This window comes from Muscardinus avellanarius (genome assembly GCF_963383645.1).
Source record: "Muscardinus avellanarius genome assembly, chromosome: 3".
Taxonomy (NCBI): Eukaryota; Metazoa; Chordata; class Mammalia; order Rodentia; family Gliridae; genus Muscardinus; species Muscardinus avellanarius.
The window spans coordinates 51,837,207-51,852,196 of record NC_137788.1 but is presented as its reverse complement, the minus strand read 5'-3'; the positions used below and the strand labels follow the sequence as shown (position 1 = coordinate 51,852,196).

Genomic DNA, 14,990 nt, shown 5'->3' with positions numbered 1-14,990 from the left:
ATATAATATATATTCTGTATATATATATATATATATACTGTATGTATAAATTTACATGCTTTTATCTAATATATTATTTATATTATAAAGTATCTAAAAGAGAATTTAGAACATATTACCAAAGTAGATAGAATACATATTCTAATATTTTCTTCTTGTCTCTCAGCATCATATTAAGTACCCTATGTTACACTCATTTAGAAAACGCTGCAGTAGGGTATGGGAAGCCACTGAAACATTTTAAGAAAAATATTCACAAAATAAAATAAGGATTAAAGTACAGTATTCATTTTATTATCAGTAAAATTGATTTGAAGAGTGTGAAAAAGCCTCCTATCCACTAGCCTCTGCCCTCTTACTGCATAGAGACTGGAAAGCACAGGAGCCACCATGTGTATGACCAGGATGTCTATAAGAATGAGTGAGAGATGGATCTGCACTGCTGAGATGTTAGTGCAATGAGCTGGCTTCTTGTTTGCAGAGTTTTCAGGTTTTTGCCACCTCTCCACTTAGAAATCATTTCCCCTGTGCTGATGGGAGCAAGGAAGGCAATGAAGAAACAAACTCTAGTTGCTCAGTAGCAGCCACTTCCTCCAGATAGAGGAGAACAGGAATCCCCTACTGGAAACAAGATAAATAAATAAGGGTGGCCCCTCCAAAAGCAGGGAAGAAAGCCTGTACAAGTGGAGATTGAGATGAACATATATTAGGTATTAAGGTTTTATCTACAGTACCTTCACTAATGAAGTGTGCAATAATAAGGCAAACCGCTCTTGTCTCTGGGCTGCAGTTTCTCCATCTGTGAAATAAGAGGTAATAGCAGGTGATTTCTAAGGGTCCTTGTGGCTTTGACATTTTATGGTTTCTGTAAGATATTCAGAAATTATTCTTGAACTGCCTTTGTCAAAAAGCAATAAAATCTAATATAATATTTTAAAGTCCACTATTCATATACTAATGGACTTAAATGACAAGGGTGTTAAGAAGAACTAAATGAAAAGCTTAGGCTTTCTGACCTAATCCATCAACATAAATGGCTGCCAGAAAAGAGTGCAGAGGATGGAATATCAAACATTTTTAAGACAACTGACTTTTGAATTAAGGAGTCAATCTGCGAGAACTTACCCATTGTGAAAGGTCCAATGTTAGGAATCCTGAGGAACAGCTTGAAGCAGAGCAGGACAGAGACTCACCAAGGATGAGCAGTTTCAGTGATGGAGGACATTCTGTAATATAAGATACAGGGGCTGCAGAGAAATAAGGGACTACTGCGGGGTTATAGAGACAGAAAGGGACTGGCTACCAGAATACAGGTATACTTCAAAAGATGATCAAATCTGCCCTACTAAAAATCTTCATCTTTTAGCTTCTTTAAATGAGTTATGGTACTTTAATTTTTTTTTCTTTTAATATTTTATTGGTGCATTATAGTCATACATCTTAATGGGATACAAAATAGTAGAGGCACACATGCACACATCACTCATTTAGCCCTTCCCCAATTCCCACTCCATTCCCTCCCCCTCCCTCCTTCTTATGCTTGGCTTAGTGATTGACTTTGATAGGTTTGTTAAAGTACATCATGTACATTAGAGACTTTCCCTCTTTCCCTCTTCCATCCCCTCAGGTCACCTTATTTGTTCCATCTATAAAATCTTCTTCATCTAGAGTTCCTCCTATGACTTATTTCTCCCTCTCACATATTAGGGAGAGCATCTGATAACTCATTTTTTGTGACTGACTAACCTTACTTATCATAATGTCCTCTAGTTCCATTAATTTCCCTGTAAATGATATAATTTTTTCTTTATGGCTGAGAAAAATTCTATTGTGTACATATCCCACAGTTTTGTAATCCATTCATTTGTTGATGGACATCTTGGCTGGTTCTATAGTTTGGCTATGGTGAATTAGGCAGCTATTAACATAGATACACATGCATTAGTTTGGTTTCCTTTCTTTTGGGTAGATACCCAGAAGTGGTATTGCTGTATCATATGGCAAGTTTGTCCTCATTCCTCTGTGGATCCTTGATACTGTTTTCAAAAGTGGTTGCACTAATTTGCAGTACCACCAACAATGTATTAGAGGTCCCACTTCTGCATATCCTCACCAGCATTTGTTGTTGTTTGTGTTTTGAATAATTTCCATTCTAGTTGAAGTTAGGTGAAATCTCAGGGTAGTTCTGATTTGCATCTCTCTGATTGCTAATGATGTTGAGCATTTTTTCATGCATTTATCAGTCATTTGAATTTCTTTCTTCATGAAGTATCTATTTAGTTCACTTGCCCATTTTTTACTGGGTTATTTGCTTTCTTAGTGCTAAGTTTCTTGGTTTTGTTGATTTTCTGTATTATTTTTTATTCTCTACCTTATTGATTTCTGCTCTAATTTTGACAATTTCCTGCCTTATACTGGCTTTGGGGTTAGATTTTTCTTGTTTTTCAAAGGCTTTGAAGTATGTCATTAGGTTATTTATTTGATGATTTTCTGTTTTCTTATGTGAGCACTTAGGGCTATGAATTTTCCTTTTAATCCTGCCTTCAAAGAGTCCCAGAGGTTTTGATATGTTGTATCTCTATTTTTCTTTGTTTGAAATCAAGAAATTTCTTGATTTCACCCCTTACTTCTTCTATGACCAATTTTTCATTCAGCACTATGGTGTTCAGTCTTCACATGTTTATTTGGCTTCTCTGGGTCTTCTTATAGTTGATATCTAGTTTCATTTTATTGTGTTCCAAAAAGACATTGTGTTTTGAAATGTCACATTTTTTAAATCTGCTAGTGCTCACTTGTGTCCCAGGAATTGATCTATTTTGGAGAAGGTTCTGTGAGTAGCTGAGAAAAATGTGAACCCTGATGTAGTTGGGTGGAATATTCTATATGTGTCTAATAGGTATTCTTTAGGTCTGAGGCATCTTTACTGACCTTTGTCTAGAAGATTGGTCTAATGGTGTGAGAGGGGTGTTGAACTCTCCAAGTATTACTGTATTGAGATTTACGTTACTTAATGTCACAAAGAGTTTGTTTTACGAAGGTAGCTGCACCTATGTTTGGAGCATAAATGTTGACTATTGTTATTTTCTCTTTTTAGATTGTTCCTTTTGCCAGTAAAAAATGACCGTCTTTGTCTATTGTAATAACCTTGAGTTTGAAGTCTAACTTGTCTGATATCATAGTTGCTATCCATGTTTGTCTTTGAGTTCCACTGGCTTGGATTACATTGATCCAGCCCTTTACCTAAAGTATGTTACTCTCTTTACTTGTAAGGTGTGTTTCTTGCAGGAAGCAGATAGATCAATTCTGCTTTGTAACCCATTTTGCCACTTTATGTCTTTTTATTAGGGAGTTAAGGCCATTTATGTTCACTGTGATTATTGAGAGATTTTTTTAAAATTCCTAACATGTTGCAATTTAACTTCTGTTTTAGTGTTTATTCTTCTTTGCTAAATTGTTTTTTGAATGGAAATTCTTGTTTCTCTGGTTCTGGCGTGTATTACGTATTTCTTTGCAGTTAATCTCATTGAGTGTTTTCTCTAGTTCGGGTTTGGAAGACACAAATTTCTTCAGCTTCTGTTTATCATGGAAGACTTTTATTTCCCTGTCTAATTGGAATGATAGTTTTGCTGGGTAGGAAATTTTTGGTTCCAAATTGTTTTCTTTCAGAGTTCGGAATATACAACTCCAGGCCCTTCTGGCTTTCATGACTTGGTTTGGAAAGTCTGGAGTGATTCTAATTGGTTTGCCTCTGAATGTCACTTGGTCATTTGTTTTTGTTGCTGCTAAGATTCTCTCCTTGGCTTCTACATTGGTCAGTTTGACTGTTATGTGGCTTGGGGAACATTTTCTCTGATTTTGTCTAAAGGGGATTCTATAAGGTTTTTTATACCTGTGCATTGATATCTTGCTCTATGTTTGGAAAACTTTCTGATATTCCTTCTTTGAAGAGATGGTTGATCCCCTTGGTTTCATCTTTTTTTCTCTCCTCTATGCCAATTATTCGTATGTTAGCTCTTTTAAAATGGGCCTATACTTCTTCAATGTCCAATTAATGCTGTCTAATTGTTTTTTCTAAGTTATATGCTATGTGTTCATTTTTTTGGAGTGATCATCTTCTAGAAGTGAGATTCTATTCTGGATTTCTGAAGGGTGCGGTAAGCTCATCTACCACTGTTGCAAGTTGTAGACTCCACCCCCTCCTTCTCTGAATTGAACTGTAAAGTATTAGACTCAGGATGTTTATGGTGGCTGTGCAAGTCCCTGGGGGCACCATACTGGGTGTTGTCCTGCAGGGACCTCAGCTTCACTTACGGTTTTTGTGTGCACTGGTCTGGATCTCTGGAGGGTGTGGTGGGCTTGGCCACCAGTGCTGCAAGTTGTAGCAGGTGTTTGTGCAGGAGGAACTGATGACTTAAAATTTCTATGATCTGCATCTGCTTACTTCAGGTCTTTGGATGTTTTCCTGATCATTCCTAGATTCTGGTGCAGTGAGGCATAATGGTGCTGACTGGGCACTCTTAGCTATGAGTCTGGCAGGTTTCATTTCTGGTGTTGAGCTCCACTCTGGATCCCTGGAGAGTGTGGTAATTTTGGCTGCCACTGCTGGAAGTTGTATCCGGTGTTCATGCAGGAAGACCTGATGGCTTACAACCCCAAAGGTCTGCAACTGCTCACGTAAGGTCTTTGGTTGTTTTTCTTTTCCTTTTCATCTCTGGAGGCTGGTACTCTGAGGCAAGATAGCGACACTGTGGAGCCTGCTGCTGCAAGGCAGGCAAGTTTCTTTTTGCTCTCTGCTTGGTCTTCTAAATTTCTTTTAACCTGTCCCTTGTATCTGTTGGTTTTATTCCTCTACTGATAGTATTTTCTGGCCTTGTAGAACACTGTTTTTGAGGCAATGGAGATCAGGTGTCAGCAGGACTGGTATGTGCTGCTTCTCTTGGTTGCCATTTTCCTGGAACTGGAATTTACTTTATATGCCTCCTTTATTGAAAACTACTAGATAGATGAGATATTTATAAATATAAATCTGGAACATCCGTTAATGTTTTTATCTACTCTAGCATTAATAGCACCATGCATAATTTTTTTAGTTATGGTAGTTTGAAGAATTTTATCAGGAATTTCATTAATTTTTAAGTAATAGAATAAAGAAAAATAACTACATTAGCTTAATGAAATAAGGTATTTATCATTCTCACATAACAGGAAGCTGAAACTCAGTCCAGGGCTAATATGGCTCTGTTGACATTAGAAACAGAGGCTTCTCAAGTTCTCCCCAACAAAAGCATGAGTGTAATTTTCACCCAGAGGGCATTTTCTTCATGTTTGCAAAATGATTGCTTTACTTTCAGCAGCACATTTATGTTCTGGGAAACAATAAGAAAGAGGGAAAAAGCTGAGTGTGATGGTGTATGCTTGTAATCCCAGCATTCAGGTGGCTGAGACCTGAGGATTGTGGTTCACGGACAGCCTCAGCTACTTAGTGAGGCCCTCTGGAACTCAGTGAGACCCGGTTTCAAAATAAAGAATAAACAATAGGGCAGAGGGTGTAGCTCAGAGGTTGAATTCCCCTGGGTTCCACCCCCAGACCTGCCAAAAAAAAATGGAGGGAAAAGAGATACAGGTATTTCATGAAGTAGGTATACCTTTATTGTGCTTTCTCAGAAGCCCCAAGAACTGATCTTAGTATGAAAAGTGATATATGACTACTCCTAGCTACAGGAGTAATTAGGAAATGTGGTTTATTGTTTAAGCACATTGCTTTGAGTAAAACAGAGGATAGGATTAATAAAACTGAGAGAACATTTGATTTTAATTAGGCAACTAATTAAATCTGCATATACCGCATATGCCTGTGTACGTCAATATGTATATCTGGTAAAAAATATTATGTATTTATTTCAAATATTTTTCTGGCATTATCTGCAATATTTTTCAAGGGAAATTTGAAGAAATATAGACTAATTAATTATTAATTAGTAGCTTTAAAATGAATAAATACCTCTCTACTTAGTTCTACCTGATTAGCAGAACTATTAAAAATTTCTAATTTTCTCCATATGGTTCTCATTTTTTTCTTGGCCAGGTTAATTCCTAGGTATTTTAAATTTCATTTATTTTTCATATTTTAAAGCATTTTTTCTAAATTGTTTTTAATTGCTTTACTGGATAAAGTAAAGCTTTGTTTTTGTTTATTAATCATTGCCTATCAGCTAACTTACTGATCTCCTTTATTAATTTGAACATAATTTCAGTTCCATGATCAAGGGGTGGCATATGATGAGAGCCTTCATGGTGAGTCATATCATGCAGAAGACAGAGGACAAAAGAATCAAGAGGGAAGCAAATGTCCCCTTTTATCATGGACCCACTCCTGTGATAACAGCATCAATGTACTGATAAAGGCAGAATCCTCTTGGCCTTAGCACTTCTTAAAAGTCTCACCTTTTAACTCTATTACCTTAGGGGTTAAGTTTCTAATCACAGACTTTGGAGTATACATTTAACCTGTAGCACCACTTTATAGTATTTTGTGATTACAGCTCAAAAGGACTAAGACAATGTCTATTTTTTAAGTAGGTTTATTTTAATATTTGTCGTAATTCCAGGTTTATCTCTTTCCTGTGTTCAGTGCTAATAATTTTTAATTTTAGTTTAGAATTCATTTTATTAAAGTATAATTTAAAAACAATACATTATAATAATAATAATTGTATGTGTGTGTGTGTGTGTGGTACTAGGGTTCCTGGAAATCCTTCTACCTCCAGGCTACACTCCCAGACCTTTTATATATATATTTTTTTGGGGGGTGGGGGAACAGGGTCTCTTAAACCAGCAAGGCTGGCTTTGAACCTCTGCAATCCTCCTGTCTCTGCCTTCCAAGCACAGGGATTACAAGCGTGCGCCACCACGCCCGGCTATATAATTATTTAATTATGCAGGTTAATGACATTTGATAAACGAAAAGAATCAAGTAATCACTTGCCTATCAAGACACAGGACACTTACATTATTCCAAAAAAGAGCTCTCAAGACACTTTCCAGTCAATTTTCCCATCTGTAGCCCTAAGCAACTATTTATGCCTTTTGCCCTTATAATTTAGTTTTGTTTATTTTATATAGATGGAAACACAATATATTTACTCTGTTCTATTGATTTTTATGTCAAACAATACTAAGTGCTAGCCTATCTTGATTACTATAGCTTTATAAAAAATGTAATTGGAGAGTGTATATCCTCAAACTTTTTATTCTTGTTCAAGGGTGCAATGGTTCTTCATATTTCTACACAAATTACAGAATTATCTTTCAAATTTCTGCAACAACAACAAGCCAATTGAGATTTTGCTAGGGATTGCATTGCAACTATAGATAAATTGGAGGAGAATTTCTGTGTTAACAATATTGACTGTGAATCTATGAACATGATATCTTTTATGTACATCTCTTTAATTTTTCTCAAAAATGATTTGTAGTTTGCAGTATATATACTTGATATATTCTTTGTTAAAAGTAGTCTTAAGTATCTTGTTCTTTGTGATACCATTGTGAGTGAAACTTTTCTTTATTTCACTTTCAGATTGTTTATTGTGATTATATAGAAACATATTTTTGTATATTGCTCTTATATCCTGTGGTGGTGTGAACTCATTTATTTAGGTTTGGTTTTTGTTTTTGTAGATTCCTTGTGATTTCCTATCTATAAGATCATGTCATCTGTGAATAAAGATGGTGTATTACTTTCCTTCTGATCTAGATAGCTTCAATTTTATATTTAACCATTATATATATATATATATATATATATATATATACATATATATATACATGTATATTCATATATTGCCTTTTGTGATGATTAGAAATTCTAGTACAATGTCAAAGTAGTAAGAGCAGACTCCTTAACTTGGTCTTTGTATATATGCACCCATAATTTCTTTAACACAAATATCTAACCCCTCATTTAATTTGTTCTTCGTTGTTCTGTTTTGTGTTGTGGTAGGGATGGAAACAGTGTGAATCAAACCTAGGGCCTGGTACATACTAGGCAAGGACCCTACAATGACTTTTACCCCTAGCCCTATTATTCCTCATTTGAAATAAATCTTTCCTATATTATCATGAAATAGGAGGCCTTCTCCACAGTGAAAACTCTGAGCTTCATTCCTTTCCCACCTGAAGCTTTTAGGATTGATTTTGCTCCTTGCCAATAAGCAATATTCATATTCGTTAAAGCCTGACCATCAGAAGCCATTCTAGTTCAAGCTTCGTTAGATAGCTGGAGAAACCAGATGCTCTGCACTGGGGACATAGAGGCAATAGAAAAAGCAGTAGTCTTGGAATTTCTCTTGGGGTTCTCCTGGACATGTGGCCAGGGCTTATGTGACTAAACATGACAAGATAAGAAAAAGAAACAAGAGATAGGGGATGGTATTAAATGTGTCTTAAACTATCATAGCTTTAGTAATCCTTTGGGAAGGGGTTTTAGCCTATCCTAAGGTAATTACTCAAACGGTAGCTACTGATATTATTACTGCTATTACTGTTAACCTCATTATTACTATGTGTTCAAACTATACTTTGTTCTGTGCAAAGGGCTTTCATCTTGCTATATGTTAGATATCCCATTAGAAAACCATCCGTTGTGAATGCAACTGGTGACAACAGTTCATAAATTTGTTTACAACTGAAACTGCATATCTTCTGTGTGTTGTTCCCATTCATAAAAGTGACAAGTGACCAGGGCTACACAAGGAGTACAGAAGTGGCAAAGCCTCAGCTCCAGGGGCTGGGAAGACCTCCCCCACCTCTATTTTCAGCTGTATGATGACAAAGCTGTCATTAGTTAGGGAAGCTCTGAAGCCCAAGTGCAAGGACCTTATTCTGTTCTGAGAGAAGGGAAATCACTCCTGTCAACTGCAAGGAGGTGGGCTGTAGGGAGCCAAGTGAGTGGGAAGGTAGAGGGTTTTTGCCCTGCCTAATGCCGGGTTCGTTTCTGCAAAAAAATATTGCAGGATGCCTCTTCCATAACTATCACACAGGCCTCCTCAGCAACAACAGAGATCACCTGGGTTTGAGGGTACTCTCTGGGTGTGAGCTCTCTTTGATTCCCAGCCAGAAAGCTGCAATTTATTGAAGGTGGGCTTTTGAAGTGGGGTTCTGCCAAGGAGAGATTGGCATGAGAGAAATGGAGACAGCTAATTCTCAAGGGGTCGTCTTTGGCAAAACCTGCTACAGAGACCTCATGCTCTGTGTCCTCCTAGCTGCCGACAACCAAGAGTGCCATCTGCAAACTGTGATTCATAAACACTCTGTCAATCCGCCATCTACTCTGACATCATAAAATAACAAGAAGTCGCATTGTAATAAAGGGGGCTTTGAAGCCTACCAATTAAATGCATCTAATTTATTTCCCTTACAGCTGAGGCTTTATTTATTAGTAAACAGCTGCATTTGTTATACTTTTTACTCAAAATGTGCCAACTGGCACTCCGGATGATCCATTAATCCTAAATAATCATCTGTGTACTTCATAGATCCTGGATATATAAGTATATGTGTATAAGAAGGTTATTAAAAAAGCTAAAGCCTAACCTTGCCAGTCATCTGGAGGGTGTAGCTCTGGGCTTCTGGCTGGGTAAATTAACATGGCATAAAGTATGTGGTACTAAGGAAGTCTGGCTGGATTTGGGGAAATATTTTGCTGGTGGTTTTATTTCTCTCCTTTCCCCCAAGTACCTATGAGAAACTTGTATGTTAATTTTCCGCAGTCAAACATTGCTAGGCTCTTGGCAAAACTAATTAGGTCAGGACTACCAGAAGTAGATAATAAGGTTACCTGTTTTAAATTGAAGCTAGGAGGAGGTGGAATAAGAGAAAAAAGGTATGTTCCCTCACCACCCGAAGTTTTTCAGACCCTGCTAACTAGTATGTGTTTCTGAGGCTGGAGTGCTACCATTTTAGCAAGGAAGACACCAGCACACACATAAACACACAGTTGATTTTACTTGAAAATGGTAAGCAAGAAAACAATTTGATCTAGCCCAGTTGTTCTTTCCTTGATATCCAGAAATAGTTTCTCACAATAGTAAGCTCAGAATAGATTACTGAGAATCATAGTCAGGAAAATGAATTGCATCAAGCAAAAGCTGAACCTTTTGCTGGACTACCTTTGCAGGGAATTGATTAACTTACTATCAACTTGGATTCATCTCTATCTGCTGATTAGTGTTCAGGCCCATTGTTTTCCCAGCCAAGTGGATTCATATAGAAATAAATCACTGGAGGAAATAGTTTCATCTTTGGAAAGAACTGGTCATCCTTCTGTGTGTTAAGTTTTGTTTTTCTTTTCTGGGAAGTAATTTTAAGCATATACTACTCAGAGAGGTATAAATGACATACTTTGACCTACTTTAAACTCAATTAAATTAGAAGTCTTTTATAATGTGACATTGCATTTATGGTTGCTTAAATTATGTGTCTTTGTGATGGTCAGTGACATATTATTTGCAAACCAATATTCTAGAATGGTACTTTGAATTAATGGATATTGATTAAAGAAATCAGACTTGTATTTGCTCCTTTGTTTTTATTTTTATCGTTTTCATAACAATTGACTGTCTGGCTATGCTATGTAACTTATATAACAATAATTTTAAATTTTAAATTAAATAAAAATTTGAAGATAGAATGTGGAAAAAGGAGATAGTTGAAAAGATTAAAATACAGTTTATAGGCTGAAGTTGGTGAGTTAGTCTTAAAGTCCTGAGATAAGCAGGCTCTAGGAGGTGGAATCAGCGACCTCGGGGTGGGACTGGCGGAGGAGGATGGAAAGTCTCCCTGGTTGGAGGCCTCTGTGAGGCGGCGCGAGGAGGCACCCTGGGCGGCCTCTCCAGGTGCATGGAGGGCATTCCGTCCACTTGCAGGGGGCCTGGACTACGACTTCTGGTAACCTCAGGGACTTCATTATCCTCATTGTCCCCCTCCATCCCGCTGCTCACGCTAAGGAGGCTCCTCGTCCTGGACCGGTGCTTGCGCTGCTTGCTGTGCTGGAGGTACTGTCCGTCTTCCACTCTCCACGTCTCAGCTCTGTCCTTGGGGGCAAGACGCTTTTCCTGGGGCCGCTCTCAGAGACTCCAAACTCCACTTTCCCAGGCAGATGTCTTCACGTTGAGTTTTCTGGCGTAACTGCTGACCTTAAGATCCACGGATCCACTCTCGTTGCTGATGTTGTGGCAGCCCTGCTGGTTTGGGCCATCCTTGAAAAGACATTATTAAAGGATGAAGAAGTGAAAACTAAAGACTTTATTCACCATTGCCAGCGTATCGATCTACGTTCTTGTTTGCCAAAGGGATGAAGACTTAATCGGGATACTTGCCTTTGGTTTTCCATATCAGAAGCCTAACAAGATTGATCAGAAATGTACTTTACAAGTGATTATACTGTTGTGCACTTATATTTTTAGTCCTCATGTATTTGCCAGGCCAGCCTGATTTCTAGAAGTGATTATTATATAAGACTTAGAGTGTTCAAGTGAGAAGATAAGAGGCTTAATTTTCAAATAATCCTTCTACTTTTCTGTATGTTTTTGGGAGTATGTTTAAGAGCTAGGTCTGGTCACATACAACAAATTGAAAAAGACTTCAGAGAGGAATTAGTTCTAACTCCCCTTGTATAGAAGGCTAATCTGAGGCCCCTGAGAAGCATGGAGCCAAGAGAACTCAGTAGGTCAAGAAAAAGAAGTAAGTCTAGAATGTGGGCCTGCTGATTCTAGGTCACCAGTCCTTCCATCTCCAAGAAGCCCATCCCTCTTTTCCTCAAGAAATGCCTAGAGGTAGAAATTTATCAACACACACACACACACACACACACACACACACACTGAGCATCAGAACTATTTCTTTAAAAGTATCAGGAATCTGGTTGTTTCCCGTGGAACCATTCTCCAATCCCACACAGAAGCCTTATCAGTAATGATCTATTTAAGTTCAGTTTTATTGGGTCATTTTCTAATAATTAAAAGTTCTTTCTTAATTCCATTCTTCAGTTCAGTGATGAGAACTCTATTGAAAATAGCAGTTTCTGAAGGAGACTTAGGGTTTGTTTTGTTTGGGTTTTTGCTATAAAATACACTATTGGCCACATCCATCATCTGAGAACATTTGCACAAATGATCTTGTACAGGACCTGGCACATAGTGGCCCCTTTACTATCCTTATCACTTACTAGGGAGAAATAGGAGGGGGTGAGATAAAAGAACAAGAAATTACAGCACCTGGCACGTTTGTTCTTTCTGTTATAGACAGTCTCCATCTTAAGGATATTTGGTTTTGATAAAAGTGATATTTTTTAGATTCAATATACCTAAACCTCATTTTGGGTGCCAAATTTATTTTCATATATTCTCCGACGAATAAGCATGAATACATTGGCAAAACTGTACCGGCCAATGGTCTTAGCATCTTTGCACTCACATCACTGTTTGTGCAATATTTGAATATTTTATTGTATTTTATTCTTATGTTAAAGTAAGTAGAAAACATAAAATTGAGAGTGCTGATAAGAAGCCTGGTCTCATGAACATGATACACTTGAGACATGGATGGAGCAGATCATGAGTACCAACCCAAAATGGCAGGCCCTCAGTGGACATTCATTGAACAGCAAAGCTGGTAGGTTGTGTACAGGAGAAGAAAAGGAATGGACCTGGGTGAAACACTGGGACTCTACTATCATAGAATGTTCTTAATGATGGGGAGAAAATTTTTCTTTATTTTTTGTGATACTGGGTATTGAACCCAGGTGTATTCTACCTCTGAGCCCTATTTTTGTTGTTTATTTTGAAACAGGGTCTCACCAAGTTGTGGAGGGCCTAAGTGGCTGAGGCTGGGCGCAAAACTGTGATCCTCCTGTCTCAGCCTCCCAAATACTGGGATAATAAGCGTGTGCCACCATGCCCGGCTGAAAATTTTCTAGAAAGAGAACTACTCATTACAACATAAACGAATTTAATATTCACATATTCAATACATTTGTACACATATTTAGGTAAACATGTAACAAAGCCATAGGTTCTCAATACAAGAAGGGTCAGAAACTAAACTATAAAGAGGTGTCTAAAGAGACTGTTACAGAGACTTCTCTATAATGCTTTGGGAGATAGCTCTGCTGCCACCTTTCTTCCCCAAGATTTTATAAGCTGGCCTAATAGAGAGTGAAGCAGGTGGTCACATTCACTACCATTATGTTTGCTCCTAATTGCAGAAAAAAATTCTCTGATTCCTAGGCCAATGCCCTTCCTTCACCTTATATTAAAACCTGGGAGGAGATACCCCAAAGTATGAAGACTGAGAGACTATGAACACGAGGTGGTGTTGTAATCAAATAATTTAATTCGATATATTTAATGATATGAATAATCCCTGATGCTTTGCCACAAAGGGGTAGTATGTAGATAACACTGATGAGTATTTTTACAAGTGAAGGTAAGTTATCTCCTACGCTTTTAACAAAGAGATACCCTAGTCAGTCTAATATCACCTCAATAGCTGGGATTCTAGATCTCTCTCCCACATGCCCCAGAAAGTAAGCTGGTTTTCTCTGTTGCTCCTTCAAAGAACAGTGTGGAGTTTTGCAGCTGTTTGGTGGAGGAAGCAGTTGAAAGATTTATTTCTGAGAAAGACAGAAAGACAAGTGGTTAATTTGGGTAGTTCTAAAAGATTCATCCTAAACATCAACCTTCAATTTTGAGGAATCTGTCTGTATAAATATATTATTTGGTTTAATAAATAAATTGTGTTCTGTTCATTCCCAAGCAAGTTAATAAGAATAAAAAAATACAGTTTATAGATGTTTGAGTCTTAACATCTCTCATTTTTTTCCTTTGGTAAAAAACAAATTTGCATATAGCTTCTTTAGGTTAACTACAGTGTTGCATACATATGTTAACTTGTTAAAAAAAACACATAAGTCAAATGTGCTATGTTGTTTACAAAGTTGATTTATAGTGGCTTAAAATGTTGGATTTTGAGCCAGACTTCCTGGATTCAAATTCCCATTACATATATGACTATCTGTGAGACTTGGAGTAATTTTTGCCACTCGAAGCCTTAGTTTTCTTACTTTTAAGATATGGCTAGGCTCTCTCCCTTTTGGGATAGTCTGTGTTCTCCCTTGAACATGTATCCTCCAGTTTCCTAAAAATAAATAAATAAATAAATAAATAAATAAATAAATAAATAAATTTTTTTGTCTCTAGGACAAAAAAAAAAAAAGATGTGGCTAACCCTATTTCAGATGGCCACACAGGGATTGAAAGAGCTGAATTCTATAACTGTTTAGATTGTCTAAGATATATAAGCTAAAATGTTAGATTTTAAAAGAAACCATGTTTATAGAAGAAAAAATCAGCAGTTATAAATGCTACCATGGGTCCAGTTCTTCTGAGGTCTCCCATTTCTATCAAATATTTTGGTGTATACTAATGTTAACAATGCAGCAGATTACTTTATACAAGTCTCTAATAGGACAGTAAATCCCATAAAGTAGGTATTCTCATCTCTTCACAATTTCAAGTTCAACAAAGTTTGTGTTCAGTGATAACTCAGCGGTAGCTTGAAATCATCCATGGTGGGATTATTTACACCCTATAAATCAGCAAATGCTATGAATTTGAGATTCATCCATCCCCAACTGACATTAAACATTTATGAGCTCATCCTCCAAGTAGAGAACAAAAGTCAATTGACAGAATCTATTCAGGCATCTCGTTCAGATTAGATCTTGATGTCTTCACCCATATCTTTATTACTTGCAGTTTACACTTAAAACTAACAAGATCCATTATTTAGTTTCTTATTTACAAGCATACCAGAAGCAGTAAATTCGGAGTTAAGAAAGTTGGCAAAAGAAAAAAAAGTGAACATCTGATTCACATGAACATCCAAAGACATAACACAGTCTGAGGTTGTTTGCCAGATTGAAAAAATAA

At 37.1% G+C, this 14,990-nt stretch overlaps 1 protein-coding gene across 1 annotated transcript in view; it reads left to right on the top strand.

Moving 5' to 3' along the window:
* Positions 1 to 11,357, top strand: part of LOC308260100 (uncharacterized protein) — a gene marked incomplete at both ends in the record, with an annotated part of 146,248 nt that extends 134,891 nt beyond the window's left edge. The window contains 2 exon segments of the mRNA XM_080691430.1: positions 1,104 to 1,228; positions 10,926 to 11,357. Coding sequence (XP_080547556.1) covers positions 1,104 to 1,228; positions 10,926 to 11,357 — 557 coding nt within the window.
* Between the last annotated feature and the right edge of the window lie 3,633 nt (positions 11,358 to 14,990).